General features: G+C 43.5%; 1 protein-coding gene across 1 annotated transcript in view; it reads left to right on the top strand.

Annotated features, from left to right (window-relative positions):
* The window catches only part of LOC144769666 (uncharacterized), a 343,935-nt gene that overhangs the window by 309,051 nt on the left and 11,779 nt on the right, over positions 1-23,105 (top strand). The window contains exon 21 of the mRNA XM_078653841.1: positions 15,106-15,192. Within this exon, the coding sequence (XP_078509967.1) occupies positions 15,106-15,192 (87 nt within the window). The remainder of the gene's footprint in view (positions 1-15,105; positions 15,193-23,105) is intronic.

Genomic DNA, 23,105 nt, shown 5'->3' on the forward strand with positions numbered 1-23,105 from the left:
ACATTTCACCATAATTAGGTACAGAGCCTCTGATTCGAAAACAGTATAATATTCCAGCTCCAAGAGCATGGAGTTGACCCAATCATCTGAATGTAACCCAGGTACTATCAAATCCCCCATAGAAACCCTAAACACATATGATATCTGCAGGATGTCAGAATATATTGTATACATCTTTATCCCAAACAATTCCATCAGTTACTGAAACAGCTCAAATGTTCACGAGAGACAGGTCACTTTTTAGCTGATGTGAAGATGACTGAGGAGTCAACAACTCGTCAATCAGTTCTGTGGCAGATCTTTCTGAAAGGTATTGGCCATTAATCAGTAGGGAAAAACAGTCACAAATCCAATCCATGCACAGAAAAAATAAAGGGAAATGTTATCCGAACATATATCCAAAGAGGGACCAGATAAGTGTGTTTCAGGTCTCTATAAACAATATCAGATACAGGAGTCGCAGTGGTAAGCACAGTACTCACTTCAGTCATATTTCTGCCTGTTGTAGCGGAAGCAGGTATTGGTTGAAGTGCACAATCCCCCACTCACCCCCTCCCATTTGGGGAGAAACACCTATGGCGTTGCTCACATACTGTAGAGGAATTTCCTGTATGGTGGTGAGAAGAGTTAAGGAGCTACTAAGGACACCACGTGGCCTACTATTTTGAATGGGCCACATAGTGCAAATTGAGGTGATCGCCGGAGACAAAATGATTGTATTTAAAACCAGGAAGTGGTAGTAAAATAACAGTTCTTGTGCCTTGAATGCCAAGGACTAGTACCAGTGCACGGCATGATGGGCCACACTCCTTCTGCACCATGATCTTCTCCCACACGAGATCCCCAACTAGCAGAATTCAGTCAGAAAGTTCTAGTTCCTCCATAATTCCTGCTGAGGTAGCTGTTTTCAAGTGCTACTACGATTGGGCATCACAGAACATGTGTAGGTCCTATAAACAGCACACCGATCATTTACATCAAAGAGAGTGGTTTCAGCCACAATGTCTGGACCGTCAAGGACTGGAACTTACATTTTGATGGCAAAAACGACCTTTTAGGGGGTCTAGACACCCAGAGATATTTTAGGGAGATTATTAAGTGCTTGTTGAACCCAATAAATGTGGTGGTTTCAACTACGCCCTGTATCTAATACTCTTGCTGTTAAGGACTCCTTTAAGACACTGTTCTCCACAACAGAGTTGCCCTCTGGCCAGTATGGAGAAGAATAATGCACCTCTACACCCAGAGAAGCCATAGTATTCCGATACATTTTTGAATCGAAAGCCGGGCCTTGGTCCAGGGGAATGTAGTGCATGCATTTGTCCCTATAAAGACTTGCAAATGAGTAATAACAGTTTGAACATCAGCTGAGCTTTGCGGCCAAACCCAGAGGGACATGGAACATGAATCAACTGCAACAAGGATAAATTGAAATGGAGTATCTGAAACAAGAGGACCACAATGGTCCAAATAAATGCAGCCGAAAGATTTGTTGGAAATTAACAAGTGGGCCTGAGGTGGACGTGCTACGGTGGTACCTTTAATTCGTTGACAACATATCACAACAAAATACATATTTTCGGGCCTGTTGATATAAGCATTGCCACCAACAACATTGCTGTAGCAACAAAATTGTGACCGTAACACCCGCATGTGCAGAAGCAACACCTTCATGCCCAGCTGTCACTAATCCTAGTGTGCGGTCTTGGTTGGGAATAAAACAATTGCAAATCTGTTGAATCATTACAAAGGGAACATTTTGCTCACTTAAATGATAGGTATATTTAGATGAAAAGCCTTTAGATCTCTATTAGCGTTAATGGCGGCTAGTATATCAGAATCTATTCTCCTTTTAGAATGAGTAATCGCAGCAACAGTAGCAGTAGAAACTGCAGATTTGGCCTCTTCATCAGCCAAAGAATTCCCTACAACATGCGCTCCCACATGCTGATGACTCAACGTATGAATGACATGAGCCTGTGGCAACCTATCTTTAAGATCACCTTAACCCAAACCTTGTGCCTCTAAGGCTGGCACAGGAGTAACAACAATGATGCGGTTCCCTTGTGCAAGTGGCCGCGCTTTGAGTTAGCCATCTGCACTGCAGTTAGTATTATTTCAATGGACGCAAAATGCATTTCCACACTGGAATATATATGTTATTTATATGCTACCAGCACCGTCTCACCTTCGTTAAAGGTGATATAGGTAAATCTAATTGCACCAGCTATGAAACGGATGACTAGGCTAGTGTATTTGACACGTGTACGTAAGTGAAGTGTTGCCAGTAAGTCAGATTGTAAAGACCTGAGTGTATCTGTGTGTTCTGATGTCCAAAGTGAACTGGAAAAATCAATATGCATTAGTTCATATCATGAGAAATAATCAGGAATGTATGTTCTGCCAAAATTAAGAAATTCTAATGAGGATTGTTGATTCTTCAAAATGTTTGGAGGTTGCAGCTGAGCACACTTCTCCTGGAAGTGTGGTGCTAAGCGTTTGCCTAAATGAGTAAGTGCATATCCCAAAGATAGGACACTTAGAAATGCTATATAAGATTTCATAAAGTTGAACTTGTAAGCAATGTCAGCACATCTCAATATTATACGATCTGCTCTATCCAAATGTGTGTTTAAGTCATCGTATTTCAGGTAGATGTCATGTACATAGGACAAGGTGTCAGGGTCAATATCGTGTAGACTTAACACTATGCAGGCAGAGAACATTCCAGGACTGTTGTTATAGCCTATTGCTAGTCACGCAAAGAGACACAGTTGACTAAGCACTGGGAAGGCAGTCCAATCGCTGCTTTCCGGTGTTACATTTTGGCAGAAAATACCTCTGAAAATGTCCAATGCTGTTTTAAATTTTTTAAGGACTATCAGCCTGATTCATCAAGCTGATTTGCGCTTGCAAAGGGCCAGATTCTGAGAATCTGGCCCTTTGCGAGTGCGAATTTTGCATTTGGTATTTATCATCCCAAATGCAAAAATCACTATTAGCGAAATCGCATATTTGCGAGGAATTGGATTTGAGGAATCTCTAATAGAGATTCCTTAAATGCAATTCATCAACCAAATAGAAATAGCGAAATCGCAATATTTGGTCTCAATTTACCACCAGGTCTGACTTGGTGGTAAATTGCGTAAATAGTGTAAAAAGCACTTTAGTGCATTTTTTCTTTTGCATGTTACACACACACATGTCCTTTGGACATGTGTGTGCGCAACACCTGTTCAAATGTGCATTTTAGGGGTGCTACAGGGTGTCCTTTGGACACCCCTGGCACCCTTAAAATCGCTATCTGATTTGCGAGTAGCAAATTGCTACTCGCAAATAAGGGATACTCCCCATTCATTCCCATAGGAATGAATGGGGAGTTATTTCCTTTTTTTGCGAGTAGCAAATTGATACTCGCAAATAGAGAACATGTAGGAATCGCTATTTATTTAGCAATTCCTACATGAATACCGTTTTGCGTGTCCTCAATAGCGAGTCGCTATGATTCGCTATTACGGCCACGCAAAACGGCCCGTTGATGAATCAGGCTGTATATTATTAATGAATGCCATGCTGAAGTACATGTATGACTGTATACATGTCTATAGTCTAAGACATTCAATATCAATGACCCTGTTTTAAGGCAGGAAGAAGTGGATTAATCATTTCAGAGACACTGGGTTCAATTACTCCCTCGTACTCCAATTGGGAGAATATTTCTGTAACAGGTGCTTTAGCATCCTGTTTTATCTGGTATTGAGGTTGCACTTGTGGGCTGGACCTTATGGGCATTACATGATAAGAAGTCCTTATCCCAGCCAACATGTTTGCGACATAAAGGTGGGGCTTGTGTAAGAGCCCATTCTGCTGCATATGCTTGTTTGAACTCATCAGGGACAAGCGTAGACAGTAAAGGAATTATTACATCCTCACCCTGTGGGGATACTTGGACAAACTGCTGTGGCCAATCTACCTCTGCTAACAGGTTATGACAATGTGAAGTTGTCCCAGAAAATTACTCCAATAGTGCGCTTAATTTGTATATCCAAATCATATAATCTGTCTGAAGGGGCAACATGCAGTCTGGGGCTTCGCCTGTAATGAAGTTATCAATTTCTTTTGGTGCCAGAAACTCATGGAGATTTCGGCACACTATAGTGACTTCTGCCGGGCTGTTGAGGAGAGTCATTGCCCAACTCCTGTTCAGGAGGAGATTTCTCAGCATTTGAGGCATATTTAGTGGTTATAGCTGCAATATTCTGTTTCTGAAATTGGGGCTGAAATGGAGAACTTTTTTCCTCCTCCTTCACGTCAGACAAGCATTGTGACTCCCTCTTCGATTTCACGTACTCTTCTTGTTGGCGATCAGAATTCCCTCCTCTGTCATACTGCTTGTCAGACAAGTCTTGAAAGCAACAAGGAGAACAAGTATAAGGAATCTGATACCTTTCAGGGGCTAAATTTGCGTGTGATCACGCAAATCATAGCACCTCTCTGAGGGCTACTGTTGCAGAGAACCCCCACAAGGTTTACTTTTCTGTTTCTGTTTAGATTCGTCCCAGGGTTTTTTTTTAATAAATTCTGGGTTCTGTTTTGCAGTGTCCTTATCTAAACCGGGTTTGCCAAGTTTGGGTTTAGTAGGTCTGGTTCCCAAAATATGGCGTTCTAATGATGTATGGACATCAGCAATAGTTATAGGTAGCTCACGTTCCTGGACCGCTGTGAACTGCAAGCGTATAGCCAGAGATGCTGCTTCACCTTTAATGTTAGAAAGAATCATTGCAGACCCTATGGGAAAGTTCCCCTTTAGTTTTATCCCTAAATTGAGCTGCTGCCTAGTGTTCATTCTGTTTTTGTTTTAAGACTGCCGCTGCAAGATGGACTTAGGCTGAGTACCATGACTTATGAGATATACCGCGGCAAAGACTGTCCCCCAAGTGTTTCAGTCATGTATTCCAGGAACCATTGCATGGGGTAAGCACATAGTCAAAATGATGTGCTTGTCTTGTGGACCCGTAAGGGGAAACACAGCTTCGATTTGATCGATTTTTTGGGTCGATCCAAATGGAATTTACTACCCATTGGTAGGATGAACAATCACAGGACTTATTGTAGGCACTGTAGGCAACTGGACTTGCCATGGCAGGCCAGCCCTTGCTGAGGCAGCCAACAAGGTGCATGAAACATACTGAGTTAAGAGTCTATACAGTCTAACTAGACCATTATATAATTGTTGTAGCTCTTGAGCAGTGAGATTCGCAATATTAAGGAATGGTGCATAACCAGCTAGTGCTGGCCAGGTATCTCCTTCATTACTAAGGGGACCTGCGCCTACTGGTGCCAATACATGTGGAAGCGCACCTCAGAAACAAGCTGTGTGTTCCCAATGTGAGAGTGGTATTTCTGAGAGCACATATGCTTTATATACTGCTGGTGGTGCAGCAACAGTATTTTCATGAAATATGATGGTTTGAGCATCCACATCCCAAGAATAAAATACTTCAGAGCTATAGCTATTTTGGGCGTCAACCACAAAAATAAAGTCACCCCCTGATTAGTAAGGCCATTTACAGTTACATCTGCATGGACTTCAGATCTGTATCATTTAGAATTGCAATGGACTGGGACGCTGCCATTATGAAAAGAGAAATAGAAACAAAGTGCAAACACTATAATCGGTTATCCATTTAAAAGTTCAAGCTAGAACAACTAACATTTACATGTAGGTGCTTTCTAATATACTGTGGAGTGTTAAACACCAACACCATGGATGTCTCAGGTAGTAGGTGTAAAAGCTATTGTGGACACACACACAAGCACTAATCAGGAGATCCCCTCAATAAGTACCAGAGCAAGATTGGTAGCACCACGTTCCAGGGATTCTGTTTGGAAACAGAACTATGCCTTGGAACACAAGACGTCAGAATGTAGGGACTTGGGCCTAGATGTAGGTAAATGTGAATTACCGATTCATAAATACCGAATTTTACCGATTCGGTATTCATGAATCGGTAATTCAAATGTAGGTGGAAATTCGGTAACAAATACCGAATCGGTATGATTCGGTATTTACCGATTCTGTAATTACAGAATCGGTATTTGCCATTGATTCGTATGGGCCTTGAAGCCCATAGGATTCAATGGCAGTTACCAATTCGGTAATTACCGAATCGGTAAAAATACCGAATTTACAAGGGGGACAGGGTGTCACTTTGACATCCTGTTGCACCCCTGTAACTGGCGTGTGCGCCATGTGGCACACAGACATGCCCTTAGGGCATGTCTGTGTGCCACATGGCACAGGTGTACATGCACAGATGTGCATGTACACAAGAATTTGTTATTTACCATGTAATTGTATTACATGGTAAATAACGAATTCTAAAGGCCCTGTAGCACTGTTAGACGTGCTACCTACATAGGAAAATACAGATTCGGTAATTTTACCGATTTGGTAAAATTACCGAATCTGTATGTTTTCAGTGCCCCTACATACCAATGTCAAAATACCGGTCTGAAACGGCCGAAATTCAGTATTTTCTGCCAATTCCGACCGGTATTTTGACACCTACATCTGGCCCTTAGTCTCTGTACCACATTAGTACGTATGGACCCAAATCCGACTAGCTCATTATGCCTTACCTGAAACTCTTAACCTTCCAGGGTAACAGGTAATGATGCAACCTAGAACACAACACTCTAGTCCCCAAGGGAACCATGGTAACAGATCATCAGCTTGCGTTCTCTCACTCATGCATGTCCATAATAAACAGAAGAAAGACACTGGGAAAGTTTACAATGTTTATTGAAACTACTGTTGTCTATTATGAAGCAGGTATGCTGTGATTAGAAAACAACTACAACTAAGGAAAGTAATCAACATCATGAGCAACCTATATACAATGAAAAGCCCTATCATGGTGACTGATACGTCTAGCTAAGTCTACTCTCAGGGAATGAGCATTGACCCGTGTCATTGATTTCTGGGATTAGCGCTGAACCCCATACCTGGTATTGTAGTTTGGTGGTCTGGATCATTGTAGGTGTAAACTCAGCTTACGCAAGCGTGGCGCCAGGTCCAAGACCTTGCCTTCTACATGAATCCTCCTCTATGTTGTTCAAAGAGCACTCCTCCAGATATATAGCTGATAAGAAGTGCCTTTCTTGAAAACAGTAGCTGTGTCCAAGTATGTTTCAATGTTCTGAGATGGTGCTTTACTGAACGCAGAAAAGCAGAGCATTGTACTGTTCGCCCTTGTACGAAATCTTCAGACTAGATCTGAAGAAGATGAGCTAAAGAATAATAACCTGTGCAACCTGTTCCTAAAGCAATAGCTTGGCACAAAAATAAATGTGCTATGTGTCGTGCAAATCATATGTGGCCTAAAAAAAGCAGTTTGGTTAAAATAATGGAGAACTACAGTGGGCTGAAGATGGAACTTACTACATTACCTCCTCAAGCCCTTCCTTATCCCCATCCTTACGCTTGAGGACATCACCAAGCAAGCAAGCATGTTTCATACCACAGCACAAAAACGGCATATGCACCAAACAGAATATAGCATCCAAGTTCATCTTAATAATGGCAGTTCAAACAGCAACCACAAGTGAATCAAAGAACAAGATGGCAGCACCAAATAAAGCAAGGTGATTATAACATATACCCAGCTGATAATGGGACACAAAGTTAGTGGGTGATGACCAAGTAGCTACCTTGCAAATGTCTTGAAGGTAGACGAATGAAACCTCTGCTCAAGAAGCTGGGCATGGCCCAAATCACGCATAGCCCTATCTGAAAGGGCATTGATGAAGGACACATTGAGTAAATCAGAGTTCCAAAAGAAAGCTACAGCCCCTGATCGGTGGCTCCAAAAGTCAGAAATAGACTGTCACAGCAGTAAAAAGGAGCCATAGGATTAGAATAAATCGATACTGCCCTGTACACATCAAAGGAATGAAAGATAGCCTCCCAGGGGGAATGAAGGTTAAGGTAACATACCAGTAGCACAATCCCATAGTCTTGATCAAGCATAGTAGGCACCTTACGAACAAAACTAGGACCCAACCAAACAATTATAAAATCCATAAAAAGATAGATATAAGCAGCCTCATCCACTAGAAAACTCAACTCAGGAAGTCTCTTGGTTGCGCCGACTGCCACCAGGAAAACATTCTTAAGAAGGAAGAACATCAGAATTACCTCTTCCAAAGGTTCAAATTAAGCATACTGGAGTATTGATAAGACCAAAATTTAAGTCCCAGAGTGGAGACCCCTGAACTGTACAGCGGTCAAACCAGGAGACAAATCTCTGTACAACCTCCTCCCCTCTATAGCTTTTCATAGGCCTTGATGGATGTTCACTGGACCCTCATTGTGGTAAGCAGAAAATCGCATGCAGAGCTATCCTGCAAAACATTATGCACCATAACCAAATCAAATTCCAGTGGAACGCATCCCCATTTGGTGTACCATTTCTAGAAGAAAAGCTATTGATGATTGTACATCTGAGTGGAAGACCTAAAACAAGCCTAAACCACACAGGTAACCTCTGAAGAAAAGCCTAGCTATTCTAGACCTAGGAGTTCAACAGCCAACAGATTAATTCTCTGGAACAACAAGGTTGAGAAAGGAAAAGACCTGAGATAGAACAGACCCACACGCAAGATCCACCTGGGGCCACTGCCATCTGCCAAGGAGCAGTAAATCAGCTGTTTCAAGACCTATAGAGAACCACCACAACAACCCTCTGCAAGCAAGCCAACAATGGTTGAAATTGGGGAAATGCAAACAGCAGTCCTTTCAGACCCTTGGACACGTCAGAACATCCATCCTTCAAGCTCCCTTTGCAAGAACCTGGGAAGCACTTCAGTTCAACTATTCATAAACAAGTACTGAACCAGAGTACCAATCCTGTTGCAAATGACCTGGAACATTAACAGGGACAGATAAAGATTCTAGGATGAAGGAAATGCCCAATTTGAGGATTCCCCTATCAAGGTCTCTACTGCCTAGATGTGGATGTGGAAAGAAGATTAATCTCAACTCAAAGTGTGCTCTGGGGTCCATCTCTTTACACTGACTGCCACTTTGTAGTTAACCCAAGGCTTGGTGGTAGTGTTGTTTGTCCTCAAAGTGACAGATTTCCCTTCATGGACTCCACAAGCACTAGAAGGGGCAGTATTTTATTTAATGTATCTATTTATGTATTTATAAGACTTTTTAAGCACAACAAATGCCAAATGGCGTCAAGGTACTAATAGCAGTTAGTCTTAGGAAGGGAGGAGAACACAAGGAAGAGCTTGCTGACTGACTATTAAAGGGTAAAAAGCCAGGTCTTCAAGGCCTTGCGAATGAGGCATGAGATTGAAGACTGGAGATCGAATGAGGAAGCAATATCCACAGCTTGGATGTGGCCATTGAAAAGGCTCTACCTCCCCATCTCGATTTTCTGTACATAGGAACTACTAGAAGATTTTTGCATAGCGGTCTAGAAGGAATGTAACTTTGAAACAAATTCCTGAGTTGTCCTGGACCTATATTTTCCAGGGCTTTGTGAACTATACAAAGAGCCTTAATGGTAATTCATGTGTTCACAGGTAGTCAGTGAAGTTTCTGAATGCCCTCAGAAACTGATGGGAATTTTGGGATATCAAGCATTAATCTGGCTGCAGCATTCTGAACAAGCTGCACTTTAGCAAGAACAGTCGTATTAAGGTCCAGGTAGAGAGCATTACAGTAATCCAACCTGGACATGACAAGTGTCAGGGCTACCTGTTTTCATGCAGGTAGAGGAATGAAAGTAAACACTTTCCTCAGGGATTTGATTATCCAAAGGCAGGTATAGACTGTCCTGATTGGGAGACAGGTGAGTGTGTGCTCCTCCTCAGTTAGTGTTAAAGGTATTTTGGCCAAGAAATTACAAAAATCAAATTAATATTAATTTTCTGCTTTTAATCTCCATATTCATATAATAATTTATTAATTATCATTGTTCTCCAGAGAGTTACAAGGATAGTTTTTTTAAATGTTCATCAGCCGACATGTGTTTTGCCCTTTAACTGTCAGTGGGAACAGAGCTTTCTCAAGGCTTTTACAATCTGAGCAGGCAGAGTTTATCATGCAGTGCAGTATTTGACAAAATGTTTTGCATCAAGTGAATCAAGAAAAACAGGTTTATTTTGTAGTCATGAGGCAGCAAGTCCTGGGTATAATCCCTTGTAAAATCGAGAAAAGTGGTGTGACACAAAGGGTGAAACATGTTTCGGCTGCTGAACGTTTAAAAAACTATCCTTGTAATACTCTGGAGAACAATGATAATTTATGAATCATGATATGAATATCAATATCCCAAAAAAAGAGCACAGGCAGCAAACTCCTTTTCTGCCCATTTTGACCCTACTGCACATCTAAAATACCTGCTATTTCTAAGGCATTGCACTTGTCCTTGTCAAGGGCGTTTTTTTGTAGAATGATGGAGCATCCGTGTTTTGCTTATTAGACTACTCGCAAATAATGAGGAACCCACCTCTGGATCAACAAGTGATCTGACGGTACATTCTATGTGCTTCTGGGTTGGGTGGGAACTATAGCTGACTGAGGCTCTGGGCTTGTGTGTCTACCTAGAAAGAGGACTGATGGCGGAACACTTATTTATATGTGTCACGCCTGTGGGTATTGTATTGTATTGTAATTGTATTTAGGTAGCGCTTACTACCCCTGGCGAGGCGTTAAAGCTCTGGTCATGAGTTGCAAGCTATTCCAGAACCCAAAACGTGGTGGATTAGTATAATGCAAATTTAGTTAATTTGAGCGGTGGACATGTGAGTCTGTTAGCTGAATTGAAAAGGATAATGGGGGATAGAAGAGGGAAGAGTCTGGAAAGTGTTTATTGGGATATAGTAGTAAGATGAGGTGTGGGAGGAGTATAAGAAGAGATGGAGGAGGGTGAATCTCTAGAAGTGTATTAGGGAGATGATAGTAGTAAAGTGAGTTTTGGGATGAGTCACAGGAGGGATAGGTGAGGGAAGAATTTAGAAGGTTGTTTGGAAGATCATAGTGTTAAAATGAGGTTTGTGGTGATCCAAGGAGGAATAGAGGAGAGAAGAGTCTAGAAAGGGTTATTTTGGAAATCATAGTAACAGAATGAGGTTTGACATGAGTCAGAGTGTGGAGATAGAGGATATATTGAGAGAGGTATAAGGTGAAATATAGGGTAGTGCATTGGAGAGAGTCAAAGTTTTCTTTTTTAACAGTAGGAGGAAAGTAATAAATATATAGATACATAAGTACATCTTATAAATATTTATATCTAGTACACATATCTAGATACATACATATAATCCAATTAAATCTTTATGTACCCAAGGATATGCTGCACATTTGTGTTTGAGTATGGTGGTTATGTGTTACAGAGCCAACTCTTGAGTAGTCTTCTGAAGATAAGATAGTTATCATTGGACCTTATGTTTGGGGTAATGAATTCCTTAGTTTGGCTGCTAGAACAGAGAAAGATGTGCCACCTATGGTATTTATCTTGTATGGTGGGATTTTGAGGCAAGGTGCCAATCTAGATCGGAGGTTCCTTTGTTGAATATATTTGGTGAATTTATTCCTGATGACAAGTGTTCTGTTCCATTTATTGCTTTGTGGGTAATACAAAGCAACTTGAAGGTGGATCTTCTGGCAATCGGTAACCAATGTAGGGCCTTCAAAGCTGGGGATATGTGAGCTTGTGGCTTTACATGTAGGACTAGTCTGACAGCAGAGTTCTGAATCTGTTACAGTCAATTCATAGTTGATAAAGATGATCTGTGGTTGAGACCATAGTTGTAATCAAGTTTAGACAGTACAAAAGAGATAGTGGCTTGGACCTTGTGTGGAAATCACAATTGAGGGAAGATGTATCGTAGAGTTTTCATAGTAATGAAGCTTAATTGTGGTAATTTGTCCACTTGGGTATTCATCAATAACTTAGGGTCCATAGTACTTCCAAGGCTTCTTACTTTCTTAGATATTTTAGGAGGTAGTCCCAGATCGTCAAGTCAGGGGCAAAGTGGGTCTTTATTTTTCCAATTGCCATCTGAGAATTTCCATTTTGGAATCATTCATTTTGAGATGGCTCCATGTCACCCGCTAATCAATGGCTATGGGGCAACTGAAGATTTGTGAGTTTTCAATGTCTTTGGGGCTTTCAAATTTAGGGAGCATTTGTGTCATCTGCATAGTTATAGCATGTGAGCTGAAATTCATTGATGATTGCCAGTAATTACTTTATGTAGATTTTGAAAAGCATGGGTGTGATGATAGAGCCTTGAGGGACCACTGCTTTGCGTGTTATGGTTTGGATGAGAAAGGTGGAGAATGGATGCCATTTGATCTATTTTGAAGGTAGGATGTGATCCAGTCAAAGGCAGTCCCCTCTATGCTGGCTTCATAGAGTCTCCGGAATAGAGTCTCGTGATCAGCTGCGACGAAGGCAGCTGAGAGGCCCGAGAAAAGTGGTACAGCAACCCTTTTGTAGTCTACTGTGTTTTTAAGGTCATCCAAGATGAGGATGAGGGCAGATTCCGTACCGCTTCCTGGACGCAATCCTGTTTGCAAGTCGGATGCGATGGAGTTACCTTCAATGAATTGTGACATCTGGGTGAATGCTGCTCTTTCTATCAGTTTGCCTAGCAAATGTCCACTTGTAATCAGTCGGTGGTTGTCAGGGTCAAACGGGTTTAGGTTACTTTTCTTTAATAATGTGGGTATGTATGCCTATTCTAGGTCTTCTGGAAAGATTCCTGTAATTAAAGAAATATTAATGATTCTTCTTACTGGTGAGACAGCAGAGGTAGTTAGAAGAATGTTCTTGAATATTTGTGGTAGAGATGGGTCAAACGGGCTTCCGGCAGGCCTGTTTGCTTTAACTAGATCTGTTTTTTTAGTTTTTGATATGTGTTTGAAGTAATTTAGAGGCTGGGTTAGCCTACCCTACAAAAGTATTTTGGGAAATGGGTTGGTGCTGATGGTTTTCCTTTGTTTTAAATTGGAGTCTAACATGCCTGCTTTGGTTGTATAATGATTTGTTAATTTGTCCATGAATTCCTAAGTAATGGGATGAGTTCTTTCTATGCATTTAGGTTTATGACATTCTTTGAGAATTTTGTAAAATTCTTTATTTGCATATTTAGCATTTTGAAATCTGCCTGAATAGTATCTTTGTTTAGCCTTTTTGATTGCTGACATGTATCATCTGTTAAGCTTCTGTACGAGAAGTTTGTCTTGATTGCTCTTTGGTTTGAGCCAGGTGGTTTGCATTGTAGCATGTGTGTCATTGGTGCTGGTAGTAGCTGTATGAGCATAACAATTGTGTTGCTTTTCTATATCGTATTCTTCATCCAGCAAGCTTAAAAGGCCTTTTGATGGGTCTCTGTGTACAGGTGATGGAGGTGGTGTTTGAGAGTGAGTTGGTGAGCTTTTTTGTTTTTGTAGACTAGCCTTGTGCAATAGACTTCTCGATGCGAAGAGAGTGGCATGTTGTATAGGGTAGAAGGTGTACGAGTTAGGGGGGGCGGTGCTTCATGTGGATAATGTTGTGAGGCTCTGAATTGTACAATGGATCAGAGGCATTTGAATGAGAATTGTTGTGTTGGTGTATTTGTGTTAGGTGTGAGGGTAGAGGGAAAGGTTGGCAGTAAAGATGGTTTACGATCTGTATTATTTGTATAGTCAGGGGGGTTGGAGTTGTTGTGTGTTACTAGTTTGTGGTGGAAAGTGTTATGCAATAGTGTGTGTGTGTACTATTCTGTTGTGCATGCTATGTATTGTTTTTGCGGAGTAGTGAGAGAAGAGGATGATGTAGGGATTTGTAAGAAGAATTTATATGTAAAGTATTGTTGGTGAGTGGAAGTAGAATGGTAAAGGGGTGGTCATATGTTTGGGAAAAGTGTGTATGACATGAGTGTGTTAGATTTGATAGCTGGAAGAAGTAATGTGTGCTGGAGTGGAGTCCAAGAATTGATTTGTTATTTTTTTTGGTAAAAATAAAAGTATGGTGTTGGTGGATAAAATGAGTATGGGTTTGGTAGTGACAGAAATTGGTCTGTTAGGAGCAAGTAGAGGGTACAGCTGGTGCTTTGTATGAACAGGGAGTGTGTGGATGGAATACGGTGATCTATAATGTGGCTTGGTGTTGTGTTGGTGATGTGTGGATTTGTTAGTGGTATAGGCCACAGTGGTGTTTTGTGTGAGAGTGAATGTACCATTGTGTTGCAGGTGGGGAAGAAGGGTGTATATATGTGCGTTGTGGACTTAGTAGTGATTTTTTACACAATTAAAAGTGGTTAGGGTTTGGTTGTAGTATGAATCAAGTGCATTTGCTGTGAGTGTGTTAATATGTTTGTGGATGGGTTAAGGTTGGAGCTGGTGAATGGAAAAAAGGGCTCAATTTCTGACCCTCGGCCTGAACTGTCCCAAAAAGGTCTTAGCCTCAACTCCTGGGCTGAGACTCACTAGGAGAACTCATGAGGGGTCCTTGGTGTCTTCGCAGCTTTAAATGGTGGACAGCATTGAATACTCTCCCTAGTGGCAGCACTATTACCATCTCCCTCCCGACTATTCTCTTATGAACTGCTGCATCTGATGCCAGGATCACTCCATCCCTGGAGAATGCTTCTCAACCAGCAGGAACCAGAGTTCAGTGCAAGGCTTACTGTGCACCAGAAGGAGGTGCACAACAGTGCACCATGAGAGAAGAGCTAAGTGTAGCACAGATGTGATGCCATGAGCGACAACAAAGTACTGAGACGCAGGACTGATTTGGGTATTGCCACATAAACCAGGTTGTACAACCTCTGGGTTACTGGTTAGCATCTGGGTCAGGCTGGTAGAATGAGTGCCACTGAGTGGAGCAATATTTGTATGTTATTGACATTACTGGGAATACCTTGGTAATTATTACCATTCATTTCCTCACTATTGTTTTTGGTTTTGGTCTTGCTGTTGATGATGTTATTCAATTATTATCATTATTGTCATTTTTATATGAGTTGCAATGAAAGTGGTATTTGTTACCCTCATTTTAGTCTTACTAATTATAAATATTTTCTTCTGACTTTCAGATTATCGAGATTCTTTTCCCATTCGTGGAAGGGATCTTTGCCCTGTGGATTTTGCAGTACTTCCATACACTGGATTCCTTATCAGAGGTATGGGGACGGTTTAGCTTGTTTTGTCCGTGCTCTAGAGATGGTCTAGTTCTGTGCTGTTTATCACAATTACTTTATATGACATGTTGCCAACAAACAGCATCACCGAATTACTGTTAATGAAAGATAACAGCGAGCCTGTTTATATTTCTTTTTATTTATTTAACTTGTTTATATTGGGTTGCAGACGCTTCACAATAACCCCTTCTCCGCTAGGCCTTTCCCTTACCCCGTCCCCTCCCCCATGCTATTTGGGGTAGTTCGCGCTTAGGCCCCTGTACTTTTTGTCCACATAAGGTATCCACATCAAATTTATGTCCTTTTTTCCAAAAACCTACACATTCTAAAGGTATCCAAGGTTTGTGGATTCCCCCTGGAGGGGACCCCAGAAATTAGTCAAAATACAGCAATTTTTTTGTTTATTTTTTAAAATCGGAGAAAAGTTCTGCAGAAGAAAGTGTCTGGTTTTTTTCCCTGCAAATAGCAGCAACAAAGAGTTTGTGATGCTGAAATCACCATCTTCTCAAATGTCAGGGACAGGCAGACTTTTGTCAGAAAACCAACATTTTCTACAGAGCTTTGGCACTTTACTGGACATAGCCTATTTTTGCAATTTTATTTGGCTTTTAACCTCCTTCCAGTTAGTGGTCAAAAAGGGTGTGAAAGCAATAACGGATCCTGGAAAGCTACACATTTCTAAAAGTAGACACATTTCTGAATTCAGCAAGGGGTCATTTGTGTAGATCCTTCAAGGTTTTTTTTAATAAAAACTAACAGAGTTGAGTTGAAAAAACAGCCATTTGTGCCAACGTTTTCACCTGTAAATTCTTCTAACTATGACAAACATTTGAAAGCAATATACGGTTACATCCACTGGACCCTTTTGTTTATGGGCATTTATAGGACTTGTAGGTTCACCAAGAACCCGAGCAACCCAGAGCCAATAACTGAGCTGCATCTTGCAATGGTTTTTCATTGTGTACCGGCAATATAGCAACTCATTTGGTAAAATATAAAGAGTGAAAAATAGGTATCTAGAAAACCTATATATTTCTGAAATAGGAACAAAATATAGAGTCTAGAACCAGTGGGTATTTCCATATCTACAAAATGGTGATTACCCATACAAGCATGTGAATTAGAGTTTATTTTTCAGAATGACTTCTTTTTCTTGACAACTTGTCTTACATTTGGAAGGCAGAAATGCAAAGGAAGTCAATTGATAATAACAACTGTTCTACTATTCTGTGCTCCCCAATGTCTCCCAATCAAAATGGTACCTCACTTGTGTGGGTAGGCCTAGTGCCCACAACAGGTAACTGACCCTTTTTTCACGATGTGTCCAGCTGTGGATTATGGACCCTAGCTCTGCCGGCACCTGTGGAAATCTACCAAACCTATATATTTTTGAAAACTAGACACCCGGGGAAACCCAGGATCTTGTGACTTGTGTGGCTCTCACCAGGTTCTGTTACCCAGAATAGCTTGCAAATCTCAAAGTTATTCAAAACACACATTTCCTTCATATGTCTCTGATGGAAAGTAATGGAATCTGTGTGGATCCACAAACTTCCTCCCACCCAGGATTTCCCAGAGTCTCCAGATAAAACAGTACCTCATTTGTGTGGATAGGCCTAATGCCCATGGCAGGAAACGGCCCAAAATGCAACTTGGACTCATCACATTTTTCCAGTGAAAACTGACCCTTTTTTTGCAATGTGCCTAGCAGTGGATTTGAACACTAGCTCAGCGGGCACCCAGGAAAATCCAGGATGGGGGTAACGTGTGTGCCTCTCACCAGGTTCTGTTACCCAGAATCTTTTCCAAACCTCAAACTTTGTAAAAAAAAAAAAAAAAAAAATCCTTACATTTCTGTGATGGAAAGTTCTGGAATCTGCAGGGAGCCACAACCTTTCAGCCAGCCAGCATTCCCCAACGTCTCTCTATAAAAAGGGTACCTCACTTTTATGGGTAGGCCTAGTGGCCACAATAGGAAATGGGCCAAACCACAACGTGGACACACTACATTTTTCCAGTGAACAATGACCCTTTTTTCACAATGTGCCTAGCTGTGGATTTTGGACCCTAGCTCTACCGACACCTGAGGAAATCTACCAAACCTATACATTTTTGAAACACTAGACACCCAGGGAAATCCAGGATGGGGTAACTTGTGTGGCCCTCACCAGGTTCTGTTACCCAGAATACCTTGCAAACCTCAACTGTCAAAAAATAAATTTTCCTCACATTTCTGTGATAGAAAGTTTTGGAATCTCCAGATAAAAACGCAACGTGGACACATCACATTTTCCAGTGAAAACTGACCCTTTTTGTTTGTAAGGTGCCTTGCTGTGGATTTTGAACCCTAGCTCAGTCGGCACCTTGGAAAGCCTAGCAAACTTATACATTTTTAAAAAGTAGACACCCAGGGAAATCCAGGATGGAGATGACTTGTGTGACTCTCACCAGGATCTTTTACCCAGAATCTCTTGCAAACCAACCTCAAACTTTGTAAAAAAAACACATTTTCCTTACATATCTTTGAGGGAAAGTTCTGGAATCTGCAGGGGGCCACAAACTTTCACCCACCCAGCATTCCGCAAAGTCTCTCAATAAAAAGGGCACCTCACTTATGTGGGTAGGCCTAACGGCCAGGTCAGGAATCGGCCCAAAATGCAACGGGCACACATCAAACTCTTCCACTGAAAACTGCCCTTTTTTTCAATGTGCCTAGCTGTGGATTTTGAACTCTAGCTCAGCCGGCACCTATGGAAACCTAGTAAACATATACATTTGTGAAAACTAAACACCCTGGGGAATCCAGGATGGTGTGACGTGTGTCTCTCTCACCAGGTTATCCTAAACAGAATGCCTTTTAAACCTCAAACTTTGTAAAATAAAAACACATTTTCCTCACAAATACTGTGATGGTAAAGTTCTGGAATCTGTGGGAAGCCACACACTACCACACATCCATCATTCCTCAAAGTCTCCCAATAAAAATGGTACCTAACTTGTGTGGGTAGACCTAGTGCCTGTAACAGGAAACGGCCCAAAACGCAATGTGGACACCACATTTTTTCAGTGACCTTTTTTTTGCAATGTGCCTAGCTGTGGATTTTGAACCCTAGCTTAGCCGGCACCTAGGGAAACCTAGTAAACATATACATTTTTTAAAAACTAGATACCAAGGGGAATCTAGGTTGATGTGACTTGTGTGTCTCTCACCAGGTTCTGTTAGCCAGATCCCTTGCAAACCTCAAACTTTGTTAAAAAAACACACACATTTCTATGATGCAAAGTTCTGGAACCTGCGTGGATCCACAAATTTCACCCACCCAGCATTCCCCTAGGTCTCCCAATAAAAATGGTACCTCACTTATGTGGGTGAGCAAAGTGCACGTGGCAGGGAAGAGGCCAAAATATATTGTGGAGACATCAGAATTTCCTATCACAAAACGATCTGGTTTTGCGAGGGGGGGGCACGGAAAGACAAAGCAGCGACTGCTCTTACCGGTACCCGTCCACCTTTTTAAACACTGTGATACTGTGATTTTTAACTAACTGTATTTTAGCGATTTTAACCTGAAATACGAGCAACTCTTTAAAAATCTTAAATCACCTGCACCAACTTAGCCGCATTCCCGCCTGCACCCTTGAACACCCGGCTCCCCGCGCCTCCCCGGTCCACCACGGGATTTCTCCCGATTGTTGTGGAGGGAGGAGCGGAGCTCCGAGCACTTCCGGGCTAGAGGGGAGGAGGGGGCGGACCTCACCGGCAGCACCCTACAAAGGCTGCCACTCCGCATTGCTCAGCGGAGGCACGGAAAGACAGAGCAGCGACTGCTCTTACCGGTACCCGTCCACCTTTTTAAACACTGTGATACTGTGATTTTTAACTAACTGTATTTTAGCGATTTTAACCTGAAATACGAGCAACTCTTTAAAAATCTTAAATTACCTGCACCCACTTAGCCGCATTCCCGCCTGCACCCTTGAACACCCGGCTCCCCGCGCCTCCCCGGTCCACCACGGGATTTCTCCCGATTGTTGTGGAGGGAGGAGCGGAGCTCCGAGCACTTCCGGGCTAGAGGGGAGGAGGGGGCGGACCTCACCGGCAGCACCCTACAAAGGCTGCCACTCCGCATTGCTCAGCGGAGGCACGGAAAGACAGAGCAGCGACTGCTCTTACCGGTACCCGTCCACCTTTTTAAACACTGTGATACTGTGATTTTTAACTAACTGTATTTTAGCGATTTTAACCTCAAATACGAGCAACTCTTTAAAAATCTTAAATTACCTGCACCAACTTAGCCGCATTCCCGCCTGCACCCTTGAACACCCGGCTCCCCGCGCCTCCCCGGTCCACCACGGGATTTCTCCCGATTGTTGTGGAGGGAGGAGCGGAGCTCCGAGCACTTCCGGGCTAAAGGGGAGGAGGGGGCGGACCTCACCGGCAGCACCCTACAAAGGCTGCCACTCCGCATTGCTCAGCGGAGGCACGGAAAGACAGAGCAGCGACTGCTCTTACCGGTACCCGTCCACCTTTTTAAACACTGTGATACTGTGATTTTTAACTAACTGTATTTTAGCGATTTTAACCTGAAATATGAGCAACTCTTTAAAAATCTTAAATTACCTGCACCAACTTAGCCGCATTCCCGCCTGCACCCTTGAACACCCGGCTCCCCGCGCCTCCCCGGTCCACCACGGGATTTCTCCCGATTGTTGTGGAGGGAGGAGCGGAGCTCCGAGCACTACCGGGCTAGAGGGGAGGAGGGGGCGGACCTCACCGGCAACACCCCATTTAACCGGATGATCTTCACTACGCGCAGCGGAGGCGCGCAGCGGGCACGCCGGCGCCGCGCCAAAGGCAAGCCCGTCTGCGCCCGTCGGCGGCCGGCCGGGGCAAGGGGCCACCCTCCCTGTCCGGTCGCCTACCCGTGTCAGGAAATATAGTCCATGCTTCCTCCACCAAGTAAGTAAGGATGCTGCCCCACCATGTCACCACTCCTGGGATCTATCCATACAACACGCCACCTGCAGTCAGTGCGGATTTTATTTTTCACCTCACTCAAAAATAGAACCCACACAATACTCTATGCTCCTGCTCAATTGTAGGTCCCTTCCCAAACACGCCCTGGAAATCTCTTTATTGATAGAGGATGCAAACCCGGACATCCTCTTCCTTACAGAGACTTGGCTGCACGAACAATCAGAACCTGACCTGGTGCAAACCCTCCCTCAAGGATACCGAATATTACGCCATGACCGCAAAACAGGAATAGGTGGTGGACTAGCACTAATCCACAAGACATGCTATGAAATCACTAGCATCCCTGCCCTTGTCCCAGATAGTGAATGCCTACCCTTCACTATAACATGTAGTCCCACTAACACGTTCTCAGGTATGCTTATATACCGCCCACCCGGGACACTAGGACAATTCCTTCCTAACCTCGCACCAACTGTTGCAAACCTTGCTTTTAGCCCTGCTAACTTCACTCTCCTGGGAGATCTGAACACCCACCTTGATGACCCCAATGACCCGAACGCCAGAGAACTATCCTCCAGTCTAGTTGCCCTCGAACTAGAGCAACTGGTCCCTGGGCCTACCCATCAAAAAGGCCATCTCCTGGACCCTATATTCAGCAATTGCCCTAACCTACAAGTTGGATACCCCTCTCCTCTCCCCTGGACAGACCACTTCCTCATCCCTCTCACATGGACCCCGCCCAACCACCATTTACCAAAACCCACGACAGTCCAAGAATCCCGTAATTGGTCCAAACTTCCCAAGCCGCTATGGCTGGAGAACCTTGAATCAACCAAACCTACCAAAACCTCCAACCCTATAGAGGGCAACGAGAATTATAACATCTGGATCACCAAATCTCTCGATCTGGTGCTCCCACTTAAATGCACCAAACCCAAGCGGGGGAACGCAACCGTCCCTTGGTACACCACTGACCTCCGTGACGCCAAACGGAACTGTAAAAGAATTGAGAGGAAATGGCGCCTCGATTATTCAACTACTGGTAAAACAGCCTACAGAGCAGCAATAAAAAGCTATAAAACTAGTATTAAACTAGCGCAGGCAAAGTATTTCGAGGAAAAAATTGATAAGGCAGCCTCAAGGCCTAAGAAGATTTATCGGATAGCAAAATCCCTCCTTCAACTGCCAGAGACACCAAAGGAGCACCGTAACACTCAGGCTCGTTGCGATGAGCTAGCGGAATTCTTCTATCGTAAAATAGAAACCATTAATTCCTCTTTCTCGCAACACACCCCTCCGACCAGCTGCTCTCCAGACCGAGACCCCATGTCACTATCCCCCGCCACACTGACTCATATCCCGCCCTTGGATCTCAGTTATTTAGAGAGCATCATGCAGCAGGTCAAATCAGGATCACCCATTGACCCGCCCCCCCGCGAGCTCTCATCCCGATCACCAGTCAGATCTCACCCACTATTCTGGACCTGCTCAACACCTCGCTCCACGTTGGCATCGTCCCGCCCCCATGGAAACGAGCAATGGTCAAGGCCCTTCTAAAAAAAACGAGCCTGGATCAAAACAACCCCTCCAACTACAGACCCATCTCCCTGCTACCCTGGCTCAGCAAACTGCTAGAAAAGCATGTCAACTTGGTCGTGACAAACTTTCTAGAATCAAACGCCATACTTGACCCCTCACAGACGGGCTTTCGGCCCCTCCATGGAACAGAAACGGCCCTGGTCGCAGTGACGGAGGAGGCAAGAAGGATCTTGGACAACGGTGGGTCAATGGCCATCGTTCTCCTCGACCTTAGTGCCGCCTTCGACACTGTAAACCACAACATCCTTCTCCACCGTCTTAGCAGGATAGGCATCTCGGGAACGGCAATCACCTGGCTGAGATCCTTTCTCACAGGCCGCTCGTTCCAGATATTCGAGAAAGAATACACTTCCCCCAGCAAACCCCTGAATTGTGGGGTGCCCCAGGGCTCCTCCCTGAGCCCCACCCTTTTTAACGTTTACTTAAGTCCACTGGCTGAGGTCGTCCGCCCCTTTGGAGGGAAAATTATCACCTATGCGGATGACACGCAGCTAGTGGTAGCACTGGATCCCCCATTCAACTCGCACCATAGCCTACACAAATGTCTGGAAGCAGTCGCCGCATGGATGACGGCCTCCTGCCTAAAACTAAACGGCGAGAAAACAGAGATTATGCTCCTGGGAAATACCATCAACAAGCCTATTGACTCCATCTGGCCCCTCTGCCTAGGCTGTCCCCCCCTACCAAAAGAACAAATCAAAAGCCTTGGCATATGGCTTGACAGAGCACTCAATTTTAATTACCAGGCAACCAAACTATCTGCCATATGCTTCGGGCTCCTGAGGCTACTACGTAAGATTCTTCCCCTCCTCCCTTTCCACTCAAGACGGATCATGGTACAAGGGCTTATCCTATCTCGCCTGGACTGCGGAAATTCCCTATACCTTGGGGCCCCACAGTCCACACTAAACAAACTCCAAATTATCCAAAACTGTGCGGCCAGGACCCTTCTCGAGATCCCCCGACGAGTCTCAGTCAAAGCCCGACTGAAAGACCTCCACTGGCTCCCGGTAAAATCAAGGATTGAATTCAAGGCCATGTGTATCGCCCATTGATCCTATTGGGGAACAGGCCCCTGTATTACCCGTCCCCTTGTAAATGCTTACCACCCCAATAGACACCTCAGATCCGGGACATCCTATCTCACCACAGTGCCTCGAATTAAGAAAGCGAGGTGTGGAGGCCGTTCACTTTCCTACAACCTGCCCAAAATCTGGAACACGCTCCCCCTCACAATCAGATCAGAGCCCAAATTGCTGACATTCCGAAAGCTCCTCAAAACCTGGCTTTTTAATAAACCGATATAAGATCCAGCATA

Source organism: Lissotriton helveticus, chromosome 7, assembly GCF_964261635.1.
Source record: "Lissotriton helveticus chromosome 7, aLisHel1.1, whole genome shotgun sequence".
NCBI classification, from domain to species: domain Eukaryota; kingdom Metazoa; phylum Chordata; class Amphibia; order Caudata; family Salamandridae; genus Lissotriton; species Lissotriton helveticus.